The following is a 22,000-nucleotide window of genomic DNA, read 5'->3' as shown; positions in this document are numbered from 1 at the left end:
GGTAAATATATTAAACAAAAAAACAGAGGATCTCACCGTCCGAGGTCAAAGCACAAACACCCTAAGGGTAAACAGAAGACAAGAGGACATATAGTAAATCAAGAAAACAAATCTCTGAGATGAACATAGGATCAGAACTCAAATAGCAACTTCCCGATCATGTAGTACAACGATAATAAACCTCAGCTTTCAAAGCACGCAAGAGGATAGAAGGCGACCGACCTATCCCATTCGCATGAACTCTAGCATTACGCTCCCTCTAAATAAAAGAAACAGTCAAAGTCTATGCCACACGACGACGAGCAGACATCCCAGCACTAATGTGATAAATCCAAGCAAGCTTGGTAGACCAATATGAGACCCGGTGAGAAGAACCAGCCCAAGCAATCATGCCAGATCAGACCTTTGAACTAAAGGGGCACTCAAAGAATAAATGATCCCGAGACTCCAAGCCAGCACAAAATACACAGGAAGCAGGAATAAAAGAATCCCAACGACATAATTGATCCCTTGTACCATGACGATCACGCACCGCCAACCAAGCAATGAAAGAATGCTTCAGAATGTTCCCACTTAACCAAAACAAAGAAAACCAAGGAACAGGAGGCCAGGTCGGCTGTAACACCCCCCACACACTCGACACCGAGAAAAGACCTGATGGCGCGGGAATCCAAATGGGCATATCAACACCCCCAACTAAAACCGGCACAGATGAACCTCAGAGACCAGTTGGAGAAGATCAGCCAACCCCTGAGGCCAGCGACACGAACCATCAGGAAATAGAAAATAGGCAACCTTCGCTCGGGATGAGCTTATAACATCATAGATAATCCGATCACCAAACATCGGATAAATCGGACCCTCAGGGAGCCAAGCATCATGCCACACAAAACACCGCTACCTATCTCCAATAGCAAACCGAACCAGAGGTCGAAAAACATCGCGAATAGAAAAAATATCCCACCAACACTAAGAGAAGTCATATTTTTAACTCTAAAGTGAGCATAGCTTAGCTATAATTAACATATACAATTTTTTGAAATATAGCCATAAATTTGTATTAGAGAGTTTATCAATTTATGTTAAAAATTTTAAAAATAAGAACCGAATTAGCCACTTTATAAAAGTACAAAATTTATAAAAATCAATAAAGATATTTTAAAAGTAAAACCACCGAAAGGGAGAGTAAATTTGTAATTTGGGTAAAAATTTAAAATAAGATTTGATAGAGTAGGCGTCGGAAGAAAAGAGATAGTGGAGGCTGAACTGAAACGTCCCCGCTCCATCACCAATCACCATGGGTGAACGTGACGTGAGTGCGCGTGGCTATCCCATTCCTATTTTAAACCCTTATTTATTTAAATATTTATTTTATTTTATTTATTTGTTCTCTCTCACCTGAGCAATAACTATTACTCTTTATAAAATTTAAAGTAGCCGTTACACTACTTCTTTCTTTCTTTCTTGATTTCTGCTTCAAAATCCCGAAGCCAAGCCAAACGAAGCGCCACTGATTCAATTCATAAATGCTTTGCTGATTGCTGATTCCTGATTCCTGATTCCTGATCGCTCATTCTCTCTTCCGCTCCGCCTTCTTCACCCTTTCAATTCAATTCCTCCGATTCTCTCTTCTCACTGTAACTTCCTTCTCCTTCTCTCTTTCTTTTTCTTTACGCTTTTCTCACCCATTACGTTACACACTCTGAATCATTCATTCATTCTAAATTCATCAATATCATTTCTCTTCATACTTGTGGTGTTTTCTTTTTTCTGCCCCATTTTGATTTTGATTTTGATTAGAGCTCAAGAATTTCCAAGATTCCGCTTTCCTGATGAGTGATGATGTTTACCCACTTCCTCGAATCCCAATCAATGCGGTGTGGTGTACTCATATCTCTAATAATCTGCAGGTGCAGGCTGCAATTACAACATTTTGAATGTTAGAACGTGTGTGAAGGGTCCAGGATTCTACTGCAGAACTACTACGACCAGGATATTAATCTCTGGTACACTGTTTTTCTGTTAAACATGATTGTTGACTACATTGCTTAATTTCTTCCTTTATTACTGCATATGCCCTTCCATGGTGTCCCGAATTAGTGTTTAGTCTTAAATGTACAATTATCAAATCGTGTTGTTAGCCATAGGGTTTGCGAGCAGCGAAGGAGAGTCTGTTTATTAAACATGATTGTGGACTACATTGCTTGACACTATAATCATCAGTTGCTTAGTTTCTTCCTTTGTTACTGCATATGCCCTTCCTTGGTGTCCCTAATTAGTGTTTAGTCTTAAATGTACAATTATCAAAACGTGTTGTAGCCAATAGGGTTTGAGAGCAGCGAAGGAGATGGTTAGGACGCCAGCCACTCCATTATCCAAAATTCAGAGGACCCCTGCAACGACGCCGGGTGGTCCGAGAATTCGTGAGGAGAAGATACTTGTCACTGTGCGTATGAGACCACTGAACCGGAAAGAACAAGCCATGTACGATCTCATTGCATGGGACTGCTTGGATGAGCACACCATTGTGTTCAAGAATCCCAATCATGAAAGGCCTGTTAATCCATACTGCTTTGGTATGCTCGTAAGAGTGTCTTTTTATATGCTATTCTTCCCTTATTGTTGATCAATGTTGACTTCAGCTTCTAAGTAATGAAATCAAAAGAGATTTTAAAGTATAATTGCCATGCATGCAATAAAATTTCTAGAAATTTTGATTTTTTCTCTCTCATTACGCAACAGATAAAGTTTTTGATCCTACATGCTCAACCCAGCGGGTGTACGAAGAAGGTGCAAGGGATGTTGCTTTATCTGCTCTTACAGGAATGAACGGTAACAAACCATTTACATCACGTTGTGGTTCCATCATTGAGAATTACCTTTTTTTCTGGATTTACCCACTATCTTCTGTTATTAAATTCATAGTTTCCTGCAGCCACAATTTTTGCATATGGACAGACCAGCAGTGGTAAGACATTTACCATGAGAGGAATCACGGAAAATGCTGTCAATGACATATTTGAACACATAAAAAATGTAATCTGTTTCTGAGGTTTATGTATTTTTTCGTCTTTATCCCACATTATTTATCAAATCGAATTGCATCTTGTTTCATTTCAACCATTTCATATTGCAGACACCAAAGAGAAATTTTCTCTTGAAATTTTCCGCTCTGGAAATATATAACGAGACTGTTGTGGACCTTTTGAATTGCAAATCTGGTTCTCTTCGTCTCTTGGATGACCCTGAGGTATTGATATCGATCATTACTGACGAGATGCCTTTATCCAGCCAAATTTAGTATGACTATAACATTTTCCTTTTTCATAAATATAGAAAGGAACCACTGTGGAAAAACTGGTTGAAGAAATTGTCAAGGACAGCGAACACCTTAGGCAACTAATTGGAATTTGTGAAGGTAATCTGCATCTTCATTATTATTTTCTTCGTACTGTATATCTATTGTCTTCAACATCATCACATTTAAATCGGTTACATGCATTTGAGGATTCTTTCTGGATCCCTCTTCCCATTTTGAAAAAGCTACCAGTTTTTTTGCTTAATGGCAGAGAATGGAGGGGAACAAATTAGTGCACCTTATAAGATTTACTGAGTTTATATTGTATTTAGTTACACGCTTCAAATAATTTAATTTGGACAATTTTGTCTCTGACTCTCTACAGCCCAAAGGCAAGTTGGAGAAACTGCTCTTAATGATAAAAGCTCAAGATCGCATCAGATTATCAGGCTGGTAAGCTCCAAGAGATGTTAATAGTGAGAAAAATGTGATCTATCAACTTAATGTGTAATCGTATTTCTCCTTAACAGGGCTTTGATTTTTTTTTTTTTAATTTCTATTTAAATACTGAGAAATCAACTTTCATCAAGAAGAATGAAAGAATAGAAGAAAACAAAAGAGTTCAAGACTATCTACCTATAAAAATGTTCTCTGATTCCTTTCAAACCAAATAAATGCTATAACGATGAAGAGAACCCCTTGCCAGAGATCATGACCTTTTTGTTCAGAGGTGGATCCTAAACAACTTCTTCCAACCTTTTGTGCAAGCTCAATTCATGCACAGTAGGTGACGCAAAACTTTGCCACAAACAACTCCACACTCTAGAAGTACAAGAGCTCAACAAAAATTATGATTTAGATCCTCTGCCTTGGTCCTACACAAAACACGCCAACTCGGGCGTAAAAGGTGACTTTCTGTTAGAATCCATATAAATGAATTAAATTTACCCAAACCATCAGCTTAAGCTTTTGGGTTGAGTGGTGGTTTATTCATCCTTAAGATGGTATCAGAGTGGGAGGTCCTATGTTCGAATCCCTGCATAGTCGTTTCCTCCCCATTTATTATGATTTCCACTTGTTGTTCTAGGATTTCAGCAATTAGCAACCAAATAAATAAACGCAGTAGAAGAGATAAAAATGAGAAGGCTTTCTTGAGAGCATCTATGGTATGAATCCTTTTTCTCTAAGGCAACAACTTAAGCAAACAATCAATCTTCTCCAAAAATTTTAATCTCCACAGAGTAACAAACAAAGAACAAGATGGGTAAGGGGTCGAATAAAAAGCTGGGAGAAGAATCAAGGACTAACAAGGAAAGGATACGGTTTGAGAGGCAATAAATATCAATCTCTATATCCAAGAGAAAAAGCATTAAATTGAGGTGGAGACAAGAGAGAAGTTAATTCAATCTCTCGATCATGGATAGCCCTAAGAATCTCAAAGTCAAAAGAGGTGATTTCTCCATATGAACAGAATACAAAGGAGATTGGGAGGTTTGTGGAAAGAGCAATCGTATAAATGAGTGGACAGGAAGGAAAAGAGGTAGGAGACAAGAGAGAAGTTAACGTCTTCAATTGCTCGATCATGGATAACCCTACAAAACTAAAGCCAAAAGAGGTGGCTTCTCTAAATGAATAGAAACAAAGGAGATTGGGAATATTTTCATGGGGAGCTCATTGAGGGCTAATTTTGAGTAGTCACTGTCAAGTGCTTGGACTCTTGAGGCTAGCTCAGGCTGCTCAAATTGTTTTTCCCTATAACTGCTAGGATCATTTTATCTAATGGTGAATTAAGACTCTGTTGTATTTGCAGTCTTGTAACAAAATATATCTCTACCCTTTGTTCTAATTTCCTAGGTGGTAGCAATTTGTGAGGTAACAACATTGCTTTCTTATTATTCACGGGAACTCATACGTGTTCTTAGAATTGTTATGGACATTTTAAAGGTCGAATTGCCATTGGGTGTTTGATAAGTATGTGACAAGCACATCAATCTTCATAAACACATATAACAGGGAAACATAAAACTTATCAGTTGAAAAGTTATGAAACATACCTTCTGCACACCATGATTTAAGATCCCTTCTTGGTCCAGGAGACCGTGTAGGGAAAAGGGTGTGGCACACAGGTTAGTTTAAGTTGCTTTACCAGTTTGCAGGAAACATTATCCTCATTATTGCCACTATCTATAGGTCACTTCAGAAACTTTTTGATTGACCGTACATTTTGTCCTAATAATAGCATACTTTTTGATTGGAGATAGTTCTTCTTTAGGAGTAAAACTTTCTTTACAATACAGTACAAATGTTCATTGTTCCCTTCATCTCCCTTTAGATAAACTGCTTCTTCACTGTTTCCCTCTCATTGGGGGAGCATTCTTCGTTTGAGTTTTTAATCTTACAGACTGTCTCGGTAGGGTTGACAAGCTTCCTTTATAAGCACTCATTTGACCTGGGTTCTAAATGATTACACATGTATCCCTTAATATTTGTGTGGTGTGGTTTTGATTGAGAATAACATCCTGTTTAGCCCCCTTGTCTTGTCTTCTCCTATGTGTTTTCTGTTGGATTTGTCTTTATTTTCGAGAAAAATCTCTTTAAGTTCTTGAATCCTGACTTTTCTTGACAACCAAATGTAGTAAAGTCAAGTAATTGTACTGTGAGATTAATCAAGGTATGTGAAAGCTGGCTTACTATTTGTGATTATTCACCATTGCATCTTTAGGAGTTATTCTTTACGACACTTCAATTAAATAGTGTATAGGATAGACTTATTTCTTTTATTTGATTGGGGCAAATCAAATTGTTTTTCGCATTTAGGTGGTAGAATTCATTTGTGTACTCTACCCTCTGATTGGTTACTTTGTCTTCAATGGTATTGATCATATAAAATATGCTCAATATACATAGTTAATAATCTTTCTTTTTGTAATTTAGATTTACACATTTTAGGCTAAGTTTTCACTAGAGATTTTCCCACTCTTCGCCAATTTATCCCGTGGTTGGTGACCCAATGCAGCAACTAGAGCAAACTTTAAGGCCATGAGTTTAACTTCTTTTATCTTTGGTAGACTCCACGTGACTCAAAATAATTTCAACAGCCTTTATCTAATCTAAACAATTTTCAGTATTAATCCTTTGGTCAAAGGTTGAGAAATCCTGTCATATATGTTTAGCAGCCCTTGGATCCATTATTCAAGGATTTGAGTTGACACCGAGGGGTAAAAGATATCTACTTATTTGGGTTATATTTGAAAATGGTGGAGAGTCAACCGAAAAACTAATAGAACTGGTCTTATGTTGATGAAAATGATTATCCTCCATTACTCACCACCCTTGTGTTTGATCTTGTGTTTTCCAGCAGCTAGTATTCACTGACACCTTGGTTTATGAAAATGGTCACACCATATTTTTATCTTTCTCATCATTATTCTTCCCAAGGTAAGGTACTATGTGTTGCTTACAGAACCGGCAGGTTTAGATTATTAACGCACAAGGCTGAAACTTCAACAATATCAAAGGCATCTGGTAGAGATTGGCTAAGTTGCAAGAATTCTCCCTCTTGATTCCTCTAACTCTTCAGTTAGACCTAGTAAAAATTATGTCCTTGATCTTTTTCCATGAGGCTTTTCTACACTATAAAGAGTCTTTTACAATTTCTGCTCCACATCTCAATATAAGACAATTTCTTGATATGGAGTATACAAAGAGCTGTTAAATTACCATTGAGTGTCCACACCGGCTTTCATGCATTTGACTAATCTCACGGGACAATTGCTGAACTCTACAGCAGGAAGCTCTAGGATTATTATTATTATTATTATTTTATAAGAAACCTAGCTTTCAACAAACAAGAGATAATATCATAAAAAATACCAACCACCAAAAGAAGCAGAAGCCTACAGCTATAATCCAAAAGAATAACACCTAATTTATGATTACAAAAGACCTGAGAAACTGATGTTGATAGAGGTAGTAAATCTAATAATGTCCCAAACCTCTCAGCCTCCTAAAAATTATTAACTCTCTCTACCAAAATACCTCACAAAATAGTGAAAAAACAAGACTGCCAAAGAACATTTCCCTCATCCCAGATGGGTGGAAGCTTGTAGGATTTTTTAAATTCTAGTCCTAGAGTTGGCCAACATGATTTGAATCCATCATTCCCTCTGTTTCTCAGCCCTATTAACCATTAGGCCAACCCATGGTGATTGGGTATTTAACGTTCTATAATAAGTGATACGTATGCCTCCTTGTTTTCTGATAAATCTTTAAACTCATCTTCTCTGAGATTGGAGTAAGTGAGAATCTCGTCATATAATCATATTATAAACCGTATAACTTTGCTAATTGCTACTAGTTCACCAGCAAGGAGAAACAAAGAAAAGATAAAACTCTCTATTTCAAGTGCTTGACAAGTGTGAGAGTACATGTATAGAAAAATTTATATATATATGTCTATCTTTCTTGATATATTCACTCACTATGGTCTTGTATCATAAGCATGTATATAAAAATTCATAAATATAATACTACCTATCTTTTATTTAGCTTCATATGATGATGCTCTCTTTGGTAACTCCCACTTTTTTTCCTTCCAGACTATTGAAAGTAGCCTCCGAGAAGTTACAAATTGTGTGAAATCTTTTGTAGCAAGCTTGGTAAGTTGGCCGATAATTCCCCCATTTTCTTAAGACATAGTGAACAATTCATGTTAGTTGGAAATAAAATTTTCAGAACCTAGTGGACCTTGCTGGAAGTGAACGCGTTTCTCAAACTAGTGCAGATGGTACAAGATTGAAGGAAGGAAGTCACATTAACCGTAGTTTGTTGACACTTACAACTGTCATTAGAAAGCTGAGGTAAGTCAATTTAACTAATTTAATTTCATCCTTGAAATAGCTGAAGCCTAAGGAAAAGTTTCAGCAATTTATTTCAATCTGATTCCACGTGAGAATTGAAAACAGTTTTCTTCAGTTTCTATCCTCAAATTTGTCGTCAATCTAGAAAGCATGAACACTCTTTTTTGTATTGTGTCAGTGTCAGACATGGACACACTCCAATACGTGCTCGACATGTGAAAAAAGAGTCTGATTATATAATTATTTTGAATTTTCCGATACATTGACATGTTAAGAACACAATTAGCACACACTGGGGACATGTTTTTGTGAGGAAAAAAGGACTCTTCTCTAGATCAAAAAAGCTCACTTCTTACTGCAAAACGAAGGAAATGATTATGGTACTTGAAAAAAGAAACCTGCACCAAATGCATTAAAAAGAAAAGAGAAAATACGGATATTCTCTGAGTCTATTTTCAGGATTCTTTTTTTTTTTTTTTTTTTGTAATCTTATTAGATTATGGATATTGTTGCCACCCACATTTTTAATGAGTTATATTATCTTTTAATATTTAAATTTAGATATTAAATCTGTTATTATAGAATTCAATATTTAAAATAAGTCAAAGTGGGGATTCAATATTTAAAATAGATCAAAGTAGACATGTATATATATTAAACAAAAAATGAACATATTCCTCACGTGTCGTCTCCTATTCTTTTTTAGAAATTGTTGTGTCTGTCCGTGTGTGTTGTGTTTGTGTTTCATGTCTATGTCCGTGATTCTTAGGTCGACATCCATCAGGGAAACGAAAAGTGTCTTTCTTTTTGGAGGGAGGGTAAACAAAAAGTTGTGAATGTTTTTTTTTTTTCTTTTGATATTTTGCGAGTGTCCAGGTGCTATATGTATCTTGACTAATCTCATGGGACAATTATTTGACTCTGCTACATTTGATACTAAAGAATTTCGTAGAATATTAAATTTTAAGTAGGGTGACCACCATGGTTCGAACCCATTCTCTTACGTGACTAATCTCATGGGACAATTGTTTGACTCTGCTACATTTGATAATAAATAATTTCGTAGAATATTAAATTTTAAGTAGGGTGACCACCATGGTTCAAACCCATTCTCTTTCAGCCGTTTAATTTTTTTTCACTAGTCCAAGTGACCACTAGACCAATCCATTATGGTTAAGTTCTTTGCTCTTATTAATAATCAGGAAAAAGTACTTCTATGGTTGGTTTGATCTTCTCCTTTTTGTAGCGGTGGGAAAAGAGGTGGCCACATACCATACAGGGACTCGAAACTTACACGAATATTGCAGTCTTCACTTGGGGGAAATGCTCGAACAGCAATTATCTGTACCATGAGCCCAGCTTTAAGTCATGTTGATCAAACAAGGAATACACTTTCATTTGCGACCAGTGCAAAGGAAGTTACCAATAATGCCCAAGTAAACATGGTACGTACAAATATTAAATTGTACTACAGCTACTGAAAGATCTTGTAGTTGCTTCTGATAACAATGTTATGGGCATTAATCAGTAGTATATTGTTTTTCTTATTAACTTGTTTGGGGAATTTTAAGGTCTTTCCTAGAAGTTTGGTAGCAACTTTTAGCCTCAATTTAAGATTGTAGAGACTAAGGTTGGAGAGAATCCAATGTGATGTATTCTCATTATTAAAGTCTATATAGTTGACCTAATCCTATAAGGAGAAGGTAAAGGACAAATTAATATTAATACAAGAATATAAAATATACTAATATCTATACTCTAACACTCCCCCTCAAGTTGGTACATATATATTAATCATGCCCAACTTGTTAGAGAAATAATCTATTCGTGCTCCATTCAACTTGTGTTTTGTGATTTTTGATATCATTGGGATCACCTCAGAAGTTACAATTGATTTCTTTTTAGCCATAACAAACAAACGAACTTATTTGAACAAAACGATAGAACCAAACAAAACAGATGAATCAAACTGCTGGAACCAAACCGGATCAGGTATTTTCTGAAACCAGAAACCCTAAGTGCTACCCCAAGACAACCAGAGGGGCGAAGGCGACAGGTGGCGACGGGCGGTGACGAAAGCACACAGCGACGGCGACGGCGATTGGCGGCGAGACGAAACCCACAAACAGCAATCGGAAAACAGCAGCGCTGGCAAATCAGCAAACGGCGGTGGTCGGCGGCGGCAGCGACAGTAGTAGTGAGTTGAGTTGGATAGCAATGAACAAAACCCTAAGGGACAAAACCCTAATGGGCACAAACCCCTAATGGGCACAAAACCCTAATGGGCATCAAAACCCTAATGAGCACAAAACCCTAATGGGTACAAAACCTAGAGCTTTGATACCATGTAGAGATTAAGGTTGGAGAGAATCCAATGTGATGTATTCTCATTATTAAAGTCTATATATATAGACAAATATACAAGGTTGACCTGATCCTACAAGGAGAAGGTAAAGGACAAATTAATATTAATACAAGAATATAAAATATACTAATATCTATACTCTAACAAAGATAAAGGTATAGAACTAGCATTCCCATGTCCCCGCAATAACATAGATTTTGTAATTGAATCAAGGGCTACTTCCACCCGACCTTCAACCCTTCTTTCTAAATGGGGTTCCCGGAGTGCCTCATCTTGTCATTTTGTTGTTGCTCATTCCCATTAGGCCTGAATGTTTGGCCTTTCCAACTAACACTTTCTTTAAAAAATTCTGCAGAAGCTTTGGCTCCCTAAAAACCAAAGAAATAGATCGAAAAAGGGGGGACTTCTGCAACAGGTAGGAAAGTAAGATGCCTCTCCTGTAGGTCGAAACATTTCCCGAAATCGCGGCAATGAACTCGAAACACAACGGGTCGAGGATTCCTTCTCCTTCCCCTTCTTCAAACTCCGATTTGTATTGTTCATAGAGAAACCTTTGACCAACTCTCAAACAAGATCCATTTTGCATCATATTGTGGTTACTGCATTGAAATAGTTTGCCATATGGACCACTTAAAATTCTCAACCTTAAAAGTTAGTTTTTTAACCTTTAGCTATTACATATATTTATAACTAACTAGAAGAAACTAGATTTCCATTAAGAAGAATAATATAACAAAAGCCAGGTTCATAAAATTTTAGTTACAATTGACGAAGAGATAATGGGTGTTTTTGCTTGTATCTTTTTTAGTTTCTTGCTCTTTAGTTTTATTCAATCCCTTTGGAGTTTGTATCTTTGAACCTTTACTGTTCGTTTTCATTTATCAATGACAAGTTTGTTTCTTGTTCAAAATTGGCGAAGAGATAATTCAACTATCTTTGAAAATGTTTCAAGATGCATTGAACACAGAAACTTTGAGTATAAATAATTAAGTGTATATGCTAAAAGAAGCAAAACTAATTCACCCACATTTGTATTTTGTTTTAGAACACATCTGAGCTTGTATTGCTTTTGTTATGTTATTTCTTTGTTATTTTTCTATTCTCTCTTCTTTTTCCACCCCTTTGAGGGTTTGTATCTTGAACATTTTTCTTTTTTATATATCAACGAAAAGTTGTTTCTTGTTCAAAAAAGTGTATATGCTAAAAGATCTAGAAATCTAGGACGTACTAATACTAATTTAAGACGAATCTATCTAATTCAATTATGCAACCTTATCTTTATATAAAATAAAAACTATGTTTGAAATTGTGCACGGTTCACACTTATTTGTCTTCCTAATTTTAAACAGTACTGTCGAAGGATACTACATCGAGTAATGTTGTTTTCCTTACCTTGATCTTTCCTCCATTTCCTTGTATGGAAGATACACATGGAAGATAATGTATCGATATGTGATATAGGTATATCCTTGAGTGGTTTGTTTTGTAGTAGGATTCACGTAATAAAGAATTAAAAAATGGATTGGCTTGTTAAATTTACTAATTGTTTCAATTTTCTTTTCTAGGTTGTTTCAGATAACAGGTTATTGAAACATTTACAAAGTGAAGTCGCCAGACTTGAGGCTGAACTCAAAAGTCCAGAGTTGTCCTCTTCGTGTTTACAGTCTTTACTGCTGGAAAAGGATAAGAAGATTCAGCAGGTACACCAGCATTCAATATGTGGTCACGTGCATCAAATGTTTTAGTTAGTGCATGCATTCTGGTGATCATTTCCAATGTGATCAGTGCAAACTGCACAGTACACCTCAAAAAGCTTATATTATGCTGTCAGACTGTCAGTGTGCTTGGATAGCTGTAATCATACAGCCGCAGAACAATTATAAGATTGAGTTTTTGATGCAATGTTTTTTGTCCCGTTGATAGAGAGCTTAGTTTTTTAGCATTTCCATTTAAAATCCTAATCTTGTCTGTTCTTTTTGTTGGGTCGAAAGACTTTACTCTTCCTTCATATGTCTGTATACTTACTATGTAAGAGAATCTTTTCTATAGATGGAGAGAGAAATAAAAGAGCTAAGGTGTCAACTTGAACAAGGAAGAAAAGTAAACGAGGAACAGAAGGTACTTTCATTATTTTGAAGTTTAAAATATGCACTTTGAGTATTTAAATATGAGAAAAATTCAATTTTAACCCAGATCATATTACACCTTGAACTTGGATAAGTATGACAATTTCTACCTTTACATAGGTGTCTCTTAGGAGAATCGTTAACAAAAGTATTATCAAATGCATTCAATGCATTATAAAACTTATGTATGATATGGAATTGATAGGATTGAGAGAAACGATATTAGAGCTAGTTTATTTATTGAAATTTGTAGGTTTTTACGGAGTGGTAGATTTTATGTATTGGTCAACTTATGCTTGATTGTCATTGAAATGAGTGAGTTTTGAGATTTTTGGGTAAATTAGGGAACATTGAATGTACGTAAAAATTGCAATACTTAATTAAGTTTAGGTCCAACTTGTGAAAATTGATACACCTTGCGATTGATGTTTTTCCTTCAAAATTTTTTATCTTTGACTTATTGACTTTTGCAGGGGTTAGATGAATGTGGACCTTCTCATGTAGTCAGGTGTCTTTCTTTTGGAGAAGATGAAGATCGAACTCCCACTATACTTACTCCAGCCAAACTAAGAAGCGTTCGTGAAAGGCAAGGAGCTTTGAGGCGATCGGTTACTTCTATAGATCCATCCATTATTGTGCACGAAATCAGAAAGTTAGAACACTGTCAGAGGCAGCTTGGCGAGGAAGCAAACCGAGCCCTTGAAGTGTTGCATAAGGAGGTTGCTTCCCATAAACTGGGGAGTCAAGAAGCTTCTGAAACCATTGCGAAGATGCTATCTGAAATAAAGGACATGCACGTTGTGGTAAGCTCTATTCCTCAAGAAATCATTGCTGGAGAGAAGACAAACCTGATGGAAGAGATCATTCGTTTTAAATCTGAAGGAGCTGCTATTGAATCTCTTGAAAAGAAACTTGAGAATGTTCAGAAATCTATCGACAGGTTGGTCTCATCCTATCCAAATCCAAATGATGATGATATGCCAGAGTTCAAGAACCAATGTAAAAGAAAGAAATTGCTTCCTTTTACACTGAGTAACACTCCAAACATGAATCAAATTATTCGATCCCCATGCTCACCTATGTCCTCTTCCGGTAGTGTGATGAAGTATGAAACAGAGAACAGGGTTCCTAATAGAGTAATGTTGGCGGTGGATGAACGTCCTAGGACGCATAAAGTTACTGCAAAGTTCGATGAAAACTCCAAAAACGTATCATCAAGGGAAGGCACTCCTTTGTCGCAGCAATCTAACTCAGTTAATGTGAAAAAAATGCAGAGAATGTTCAAGACTGCTGCTGAAGAGAATATACGGAGTATAAGAGCATATGTTACGGAGTTAAAAGAACGGGTGGCAAAGCTACAGTATCAGAAGCATCTGCTGGTTTGCCAGGTATATAAATCACTTAGAAATTTTGAATCATATGTTCGTGCCTTCCTTAAGAATACATTTAGCAGTTTAAGTCAGGAAACAGATCGGCCAGTAAGGCGGCTTTAAGTCCATGCTAGGATATTCACACTAAGGAAACAATACAGTGTATATAAGAAAAAATATAAGCATTCTATAACCCAAGGAGATAGTCACTAGTCTGTGCTACCGCTAATATAAACTACAGCAGGGGATATTCACACACTAGATACAGTGATAATAAGGAAAATATAATCAGTCAGTAATCAAGGGGATAGAGAAAATATCCACCATTTCCCTGCAAGCATTTTGATGTTTGCATTATCTACAACTACATTCCAAACATTTTGATGTTCTCATGCCGAAGGTGGTAATTTTATTCTCTCCTTTTTATAATAAATTTATTTATTTATTGATTATACGTTTAGGTATTGGATCTGGAGAAAAATGAGAATGAAACTGGTGCAATGGATGCAGTCGAACACACCCCAGTTTCATGGCATACTATGTTTGAAGATCAGAGAAAGCAAATCATCATGTTATGGCATTTGTGCCATGTTTCCCTTATACACCGGACACAGTTTTACTTGCTATTTAAAGGGGATCCATCTGACCAAATTTATATGGAAGTTGAATGGAGAAGATTGACATGGTTGGAGCAACACTTGGCGGAGCTGGGAAATGCAAGTCCAGCACTTTTAGGTGACGAACCTGCAAGCTCTGTTTATGCAAGGTATAAACTTTTAACCATCCTGTAACTTTGGACAAGATATATTTCAGAAGCATCTGTTTTTCATTTTAATAATAGGAGAATCGTGGTGGGTAACAATTTTTTTATGTATTTCAAAATATGTCACTTGTTTTTTAAAATTTCAAATATAGCATAAATTTTGACTTATATGAGTAGTATATCAAATGATACTCATATCAGTAGTATATCATACACTCATATCAGTAATATATCAGCTGTATATCACATACATATTACTCCAATACTAATATATGTAGTATATCACATACAAATTGCAAGTATATCAGACACTCAGTAGTATATATATATCAATAGTCAGGTATATTACAGATATATATCATTTGGGTAAAGTTGTCATTTTAAAATTGGACCTCCATTTTTTTTTTTAAAAAGTGTTATATTTGAAAAAACTAAATGTGGTTGTTATTTTGCTAATTTTACTAAATGTTTTTTCTATATTTGCAATTGTCCCTTAATAATATAATAACAACGGTGTTGGATGGTGCACAGTGTGAAGGCTCTAAAGCAAGAAAGGGAGTATCTTGCTAAGAGGGTGAGCTGTAAGCTAACAGCAGAGGAAAGAGAAATGTTGTATGTGAAATGGGAAGTTCCACAAGTGGGAAAACAGAGAAGGCTGCAACTAGTGAACAAGTTATGGACAGATCCTCATAACATGAGACACATACAGGAGAGTGCTGAAATTGTTGCAAAGCTGGTTGGCTTCTGTGAATCAGGGGAACATGTTAGCAAGGAGATGTTTGCATTGAACTTTGTTTGCCCTTCTGATAGGAAGACTTGGATGGGCTGGAATCTAATCTCAAATCTGTTAAACCTATAATGGATCGTCTTTGTTACACTTCACACTTGTATATGATAACACAAGATAGATGCTTTGATGAGCTGAGCTCTCTGCTATTAGATTATGTAAAAATGTTCTCCCAAGTTTTGCTATGGCAGGTTGAGGTTTTTGCTGAAGCTGATGTAGTTAATGAATGCAGTTGCGGTAGCTGGGGATGCAAAGTCTTATTTTAATCTCTCATTTTTATGATAAAGTAAAATTTTTACTTGGATGTTGTCTCAAAAAAGAAAAGAAAGATAAAAAGGACATTTCAGGAAGCAAAGTAAATAATCCTTTTCTTTTTTGGTTGGAAAAAATATTAAAATGTGTTGTTGGTTTCTCTATCTTCTAGTTAAAACTCAATAACTACGGTTAAAATTGGGTTTTTGGGCTAATTAATCATTTTCTTAAGCCCACTTTGATATATATCCCCATCTTCAAAACCTATGTTTTCTAACAATTTGCTAACATCATAAAAAAAAAATCAAATGACCATTGTCCCTCCACTAATTTAGACTTAAATTTTTACTTTTTTTTTTCATTTGAATCTTCTTAGGTAATTCACTTTCTTTCTCGTCTCCTCTTTTCTTTCCATTTTCATCTTCTTCTATGAAGGGTGAAAAACCCTAGAGGAGGAGAAGATGAAAAGACAACTAAAAAGTGGTTTTTGATATATTATTGTGGAATACAGCGGTTGAAAACCAACTTAAAATTGGGTAAATTGGTAATTTTACTTATAAAAGGAACACAGTCCAATACAATAGTGGATAGTGGATGTGTCGAACCACTCTAAAAAGGCTCTAGTGTGTACTCCACTGTCTATATACTCTTGTCTTCTTGTTGTTAAAAATAAACTAGAGACTGCAATCCCTAACAAAAGTGGTATCAAAGCTTGCAAGAAGATCTTTACTCTGTAAAAGAAACAACTATTTCTGTCGCAAGATTTGAAATGGAGAAGTTCGATGGAAATGGTGATTATGGTTTGTGGAAGGCCAAGATCAAAGCGGTTCTTGCTCAACAAAAGGTATCAAAGGCGATTCTTGACCCAACAACCTTGCCTCAGTCGATGACAGCTGAAGAAAATGAAACAATGGAGGAAACTGCATGCAACACGTTAATTCTGAATCTAAGTGATAACGTATTGAGACAGGTAATCGATCAGAAAAAGGCATATGATATTCGGCAGAAATTAGATTCTCTGTTTCTTACAAAAGATTTTATCAAAGAAAGTGTATTTGAGAGAGAGGTTCTTTACTTTTAAGATGGATAATTCCAAGACCTTTAAGTGAGAATCTTGATGATTTCAAGAAACTCGGTTGATTTTAATTGTCTTGGAGAAAAAATTGGGGCTGAAAATGAAGTAGTTATTTTACTCAATTCACTTCCAGATGTCTACAAAGAGGTAAAAATAGCTCTAAAATATGGAAGGGAATCAATCTCGACAGATGCAATCACTTCCACTGTAAGAACAAAGGAGCTTGAGTTGATCATTGAAAAGAAAGAAACAACCAACTCAGAAGGTTTGTTTGCACGCGGAAAACAGAAACACAAATGGAAAGGATAGAAAAATCAAGCCGAAGAAAAAGAAAAGACTGCTCTAAGATGTTTCCAATGTCACAAAATTGGACGTCTTCAGAAAGATTGTTACTTCAATAAAAGAAGAAACAAGAAGGAAAAACAATAAGGAAACTAAGCAAGTTGAAGCTTCAGTGAGTGAAAGTGGATTCACATATGCAGATGTTCTAGCAGCCACAGATCACAGTGGACAAGAAAATAATGTTCAAGGGAATCAAGACTGGGTTCTTGATTCGGGGGTGCTCGTATCATATGACTCCATCAAAGGCATGGTTCCGAACATACAAGGAATGGGATGGCGGCCTAGTGTATATGGGAAACAACAACGTGTAAAGTTGTTGGGATAGGCAAAGTCTCCTTGAAGTTAATGGATGGTTCAAATAAAATTCTACATAATGTGAGGCATGTTCCAAGTTTGAAAAGAAACTTAATTTCACATGGAATGTTAGATGCAATAGGGTGTGAATATAGTAGACATGGAGGCACCCTAGAAGTGAGAAAAGATTCAAAGGTAGTGTTGACCGCTGAAAGATCAAATGGTCTATTTGTAAGAAGGGGAACTGAAGCCACTGGATCAATCAATATTGTTGAAGATGGAAAGCTAACTAAAGCAGACTTGTGGCACAAAAGACTTGCACATATCAGTAGAAAGGGACCCAAGAACTAGCAAAACAGGGGATTCTACCAAATAATCTTTGTGAGGATTTGAATTTCTGTGAGTTTTGTGTGTATGGAAAGGCAAAAAGACAAAGTTTCCAAAGACCTGAGCATGTAACCAAAGGGATAGTAGACTATATACACTCAGATCTTTGGGGCCCAACCAAATTCCCTCATTCAGTGGCTCAAGGTATTTACATTTGTAGATGACTTCTCTAGAAAGACTTGGATTTATTTTTTAAAAACAAAAGATCAAGCCTTAGAGAATTTTAAAGAATGGAAGAGAATGGTTGAAAAGCAAACTTCAAGATCAGTGAGATTGAGAAGAGATAATGGGCTTGAGTTTTGTGGAGATGAATTTAATTCATTTTATAAACAAAATGGGATCACAAGGCACAAAACAGTGAGAAATACTCCACAGCAAAATGGAGGGACTGAAAGGCTAATCATGACTATTATGGGGAGAGTTAGGTGTCTACTCCTTGATGCAAGCCTAAAAGAAAATTACTGGGCTGAAGCGGCATCTTCTGCTGCGTTTACAATAAACAGGTGTCCCCACACAATAATAAATTTTATGACTCCAGAGGAAATGTGGACAAAACAACCGCCTAAACTTGGTGAGTTAAAGGTATTCAGATGCATTGGTTATGTACATATAAATCAAGGAAAGTTAAAACTTAGAGCAGTCAAATGCATGTTTTTGGGTTACACAGAAGGTGTCAAAGGATTTAAGCTTTGGAATCCTATAGAAATGAGGTGTATAAACAGCAGGGATGTAACATTTAGGGAGCATGAAATGTATATGAAAAAGGAAGTTCAAACTACTAACACTACTCAAGAAGATAGAACTAAACTTGAGGTAGACCTTCTTAAACCATATTTAAGTCAAAGAAAAAGTGAGGCAATTTTACCTATAGAAACAAACCTTGAAGAGGTAGTAGAAGAAACAGTTGAAGAAGTTGCTCAAGATCCTCCAAATTTATTAGATTACTCTTTAACCAAAGATAGGTAGAGAAGGAAACTTCGTCCCCTTTCACGATATGGTGATGCTGATTGTGTTGCAGTTGCTTTGAATGTTGCATATTAATTGAATGATTCGGAACCTGAAAATGTTGAAGAAGCGATAAATTGACTGAATGCAGGAAAATGGATTGATGCCTGTTAGGGTTGACTTTTTATTGTAGAAACATGTGTTGGTAGCTCTATTTGACCATGTTTTTTACCCCTTTCCTATCATTATTTGTCAAAAAAGACCACATATTCTTAAAGTAGAACATGTATAGATTATTTTTGCATAAAATTCAAACTATGGTACTTTAGGAAAAATATGAGAAACATGCGGTCAAAGTTGGAAGTAAATAACAGAAATTTGTGTTTTGCAGAATTGCGTCCGGCGCATTTTTGGAGGACAAAATGGCAAAACGCACGTTTTGATTAATGAAGGGCAAGGAGGACATTTTCCACATGTTCAAAACCGTGAGTCCAAGTCCAAGCGAGTGGTCAGGTCAACTTTGTATATTTGTCTTAACCCATTTCCTCCTAAAATGGTGGGGAGTTTCAACCAACCTATGGTGCTATAAAAGTGTTAGAGTATATATTAGTATATTTTACATTCTTGTAAATAATATGTATTCATTTGTCTTTTACCTTCCCCTTCTAGGATTATGTCAACTTTGTATATTTGTCTATATATATAGACTTCAGTAATGAGTATAAGATCTATCTGGTTCTCTCAAACCTTAGTTTCTACATGGTTACAGAGCTCTAGGTTTCTTACCCATTAGGGTTTTTTGCCCATTAGGGTTTTGTCCATTAGGGTTTTGTTCATTGCTATCCAACTCAACTCACTACCACCACCGCCGCCCACCGCCGTCGTTTGCTGATTCGCTAAGGCTGATGTTTTCCAATTGTTGTTTGTGGGTTTTGTCTTGCCATCCTTCGCACTTCCGTCACCGCCAATCGCCTTCGCCCCTCTAGTTGTCGTGGGGTAGCACTTAGGGTTTCTGGTTTCAGAAAACACCTGGTCTGGTTCAAGCAGTCCGGTTCAAGCGGTCCAGTTCAAGCGGTTTGGTTCATCCGGTACAGGTTCGGTTCGATCTGGTTCATCACATTCCGGTTCGGTTTGGTCTGATTTCTACCGGTTCTGGTCCGATTCGTTTGTTTCAATTCAATTGGTTTGGTTCACATGACTCTGTTCAATTGGTTTGGTTTGATTCCCTTTCCTCCTTCAGATTTGGTTTGGTCTATTTCAGTTTTTTTTTTGTGTCCATGTTGTTGAAGTTATGATCGAGAAGAAATTAATGGCAATGATTTCTGCGGAAGAGTTTGCTGAATTCCAACAGTATCAAGAGTCATTGATGGCATCATCCTCTAATCCCAATTACTGTCATTGCTGATTCAGGTAATACCAATAAATGTCTTATTTCCTCCGTGTCAAAATGGGTCATTGACTCTGGTGCTACGAATCATATGTCAGGTAACCCCAATTTATTTGCTACGTTTTCACCATCTACAATCTTTACCTGATGTTACAATAGCGGATGGCACCATTTCTCATGTTCTTGGCTCTGGCATAATTCATCTATCTAAAACTCTTTCATTGACCTCTGTTTTAAATTTGCCACAATTTTCTTTTAATTTGATCTCTGTCAGCAAACTTACTCATGATCTCAATCGTTATGTCTTATTCTTTCCTGGTTATTGCTTCTTTCAGGATCTTACAACGAAGAAGACTATTGGTAAAGGACATGAATCTGATGGCCTCTACACGTTTGATACACAAATACCTACAGCCACCATTTGCACTCGAGTGCCAACTCCTTTCGAAGAACATTGTCGTTTGGGTCATCCATCTCTCTTCGTGTTGAAGAGTCTCTGTCCTCAATTTCATAGTTTGCATTCTTTAGATTGTGAGTCATGTCAATTTTTTAAGTTTCATCGTCTCAATTCCTATCCTAGAGTCAATACACGAGCTAATTCTCTTTTTGAATTAGTCCATTCTGATATTTGGGGTCCTTGTCCTATTGAGTCCAAAAATGGATTTCGGTATTTTGTTACTTTTGTTGATGATTTCTCTCGTGTAACTTGGTTATATTTGATGATGTTGGGTGTATTGCCCTGAACTCGTAGTTTGTATTTTTTGTAAAAACAAATGTATATTCAATAAAGTTTTATTCAATAAATTTGTTGTTGAATTCATAGAATTGCATTGTCCAAAATCCAATAAACTAAACATCCAAGATTATTTTAATGTAATCGAGACAATATATATACTGGGTATATATTTGATATATTGGGTATATATTTGATATACCCCTGATATACAAGTGAATAATGTCCCGTGAATAACCTAAAGTGTCTACAGTATATGGATAAGTCTGGGTACCTTATCCTGGCAACATTATGGATACGGCCCACTTTGTAAATGTTACAGACGACTCGATTCAGGTCGTTCGTGTGGAGACATGCGAGTGGGGTATCCTATAAAATGAGTTTGTATAAGATCGGACTGCGAAATAGACAATCTTTAGATGTAACGTCGTTGACTAACAGATTGTTATTTCATAGGATGACCAAACAACTCATTCTCAATACTGAGTGAGTTATGGACTCCTGCCTGTGAGGGCTCGTCCTTTGATCTGTATGGGTGAGAGTGGCCTAAGTTGCCGACTCAATATTCCTACCATTTTGGGGACGAGACCGAGTGGGGAGCTGGAAACATAACTTCACAAGATGGAATTCACTCCTCCCCGACTTTAAGGGAGTAGATGAGTGTTCTCTTAAGTGCTGATTCCGGGACTTGAACAAGGGGCCCCACCCTCTCATTGGCCTGAGAGGGACTTCCGGTTATTGGTCGGACCATAACCAGGTGGTTCATTAGAGGAGCAGTGATATTTAAGGAGTAAGATGTAACTCAAGGGTAAAACGGTAATTTGACCCAAGTTGAGTTACGAGTACTCGTGAAGGATTGACTTGTCATTAATGGTCGTATATCCGTGGACACGAAAACATTCTGCAGTGAGAAGAGTGCAACTGCGGGTCTTTAGTGGAGTGACCCGTAGTTAACGAATGTTGATTAACTCGGTCAATGAGTTTGATCGATTAATCTCGTATCGTTGGAGCTTATGA

The 22,000-nt window shown here is 36.5% G+C and overlaps 1 protein-coding gene and 1 long non-coding RNA gene across 3 annotated transcripts; both read left to right on the top strand.

Annotated features, from left to right (window-relative positions):
• Positions 1-1,439: 1,439 nt before the first annotated feature.
• TES (ATP binding microtubule motor family protein) lies at positions 1,440-15,777 on the top strand. Of its 2 annotated transcripts, none has more exons than XM_022292790.2 (16): positions 1,440-1,637; positions 1,911-2,006; positions 2,327-2,576; positions 2,743-2,832; positions 2,936-3,036; positions 3,137-3,250; positions 3,337-3,418; positions 3,684-3,751; positions 7,897-7,956; positions 8,033-8,157; positions 9,404-9,602; positions 12,088-12,222; positions 12,572-12,640; positions 13,122-14,036; positions 14,480-14,784; positions 15,313-15,777. In XM_022292790.2, exons 3-16 carry the CDS (start codon positions 2,348-2,350, stop codon positions 15,638-15,640), a joined length of 2,820 nt encoding a protein of 939 aa, XP_022148482.1. In that variant the 5' UTR covers positions 1,440-1,637; positions 1,911-2,006; positions 2,327-2,347; the 3' UTR covers positions 15,641-15,777. The 2 variants fall into 2 exon arrangements, with proteins under 2 accessions (XP_022148482.1, XP_022148479.1); XM_022292787.2 differs by having other exon boundaries at positions 2,320-2,576.
• Positions 15,778-16,448: 671 nt separating this feature from the next.
• Positions 16,449-20,954, top strand: LOC148208955 (uncharacterized). Its single transcript, XR_015787074.1, has 3 exons — positions 16,449-18,489; positions 19,255-20,273; positions 20,586-20,954. It is a non-coding gene; the product is annotated as an uncharacterized LOC148208955 (long non-coding RNA).
• Positions 20,955-22,000: the final 1,046 nt, after the last annotated feature.

The sequence above is a fragment of the Momordica charantia genome (genome assembly GCF_013281855.1).
Source record: "Momordica charantia cultivar OHB3-1 chromosome 9 unlocalized genomic scaffold, Mcharantia_2.0 BLBB01000009.1, whole genome shotgun sequence".
Lineage (NCBI taxonomy): Eukaryota > Viridiplantae > Streptophyta > Magnoliopsida > Cucurbitales > Cucurbitaceae > Momordica > Momordica charantia.
Note: the sequence above shows the minus strand (reverse complement) of the source record. Positions and strands in the feature narration are given on the sequence as shown.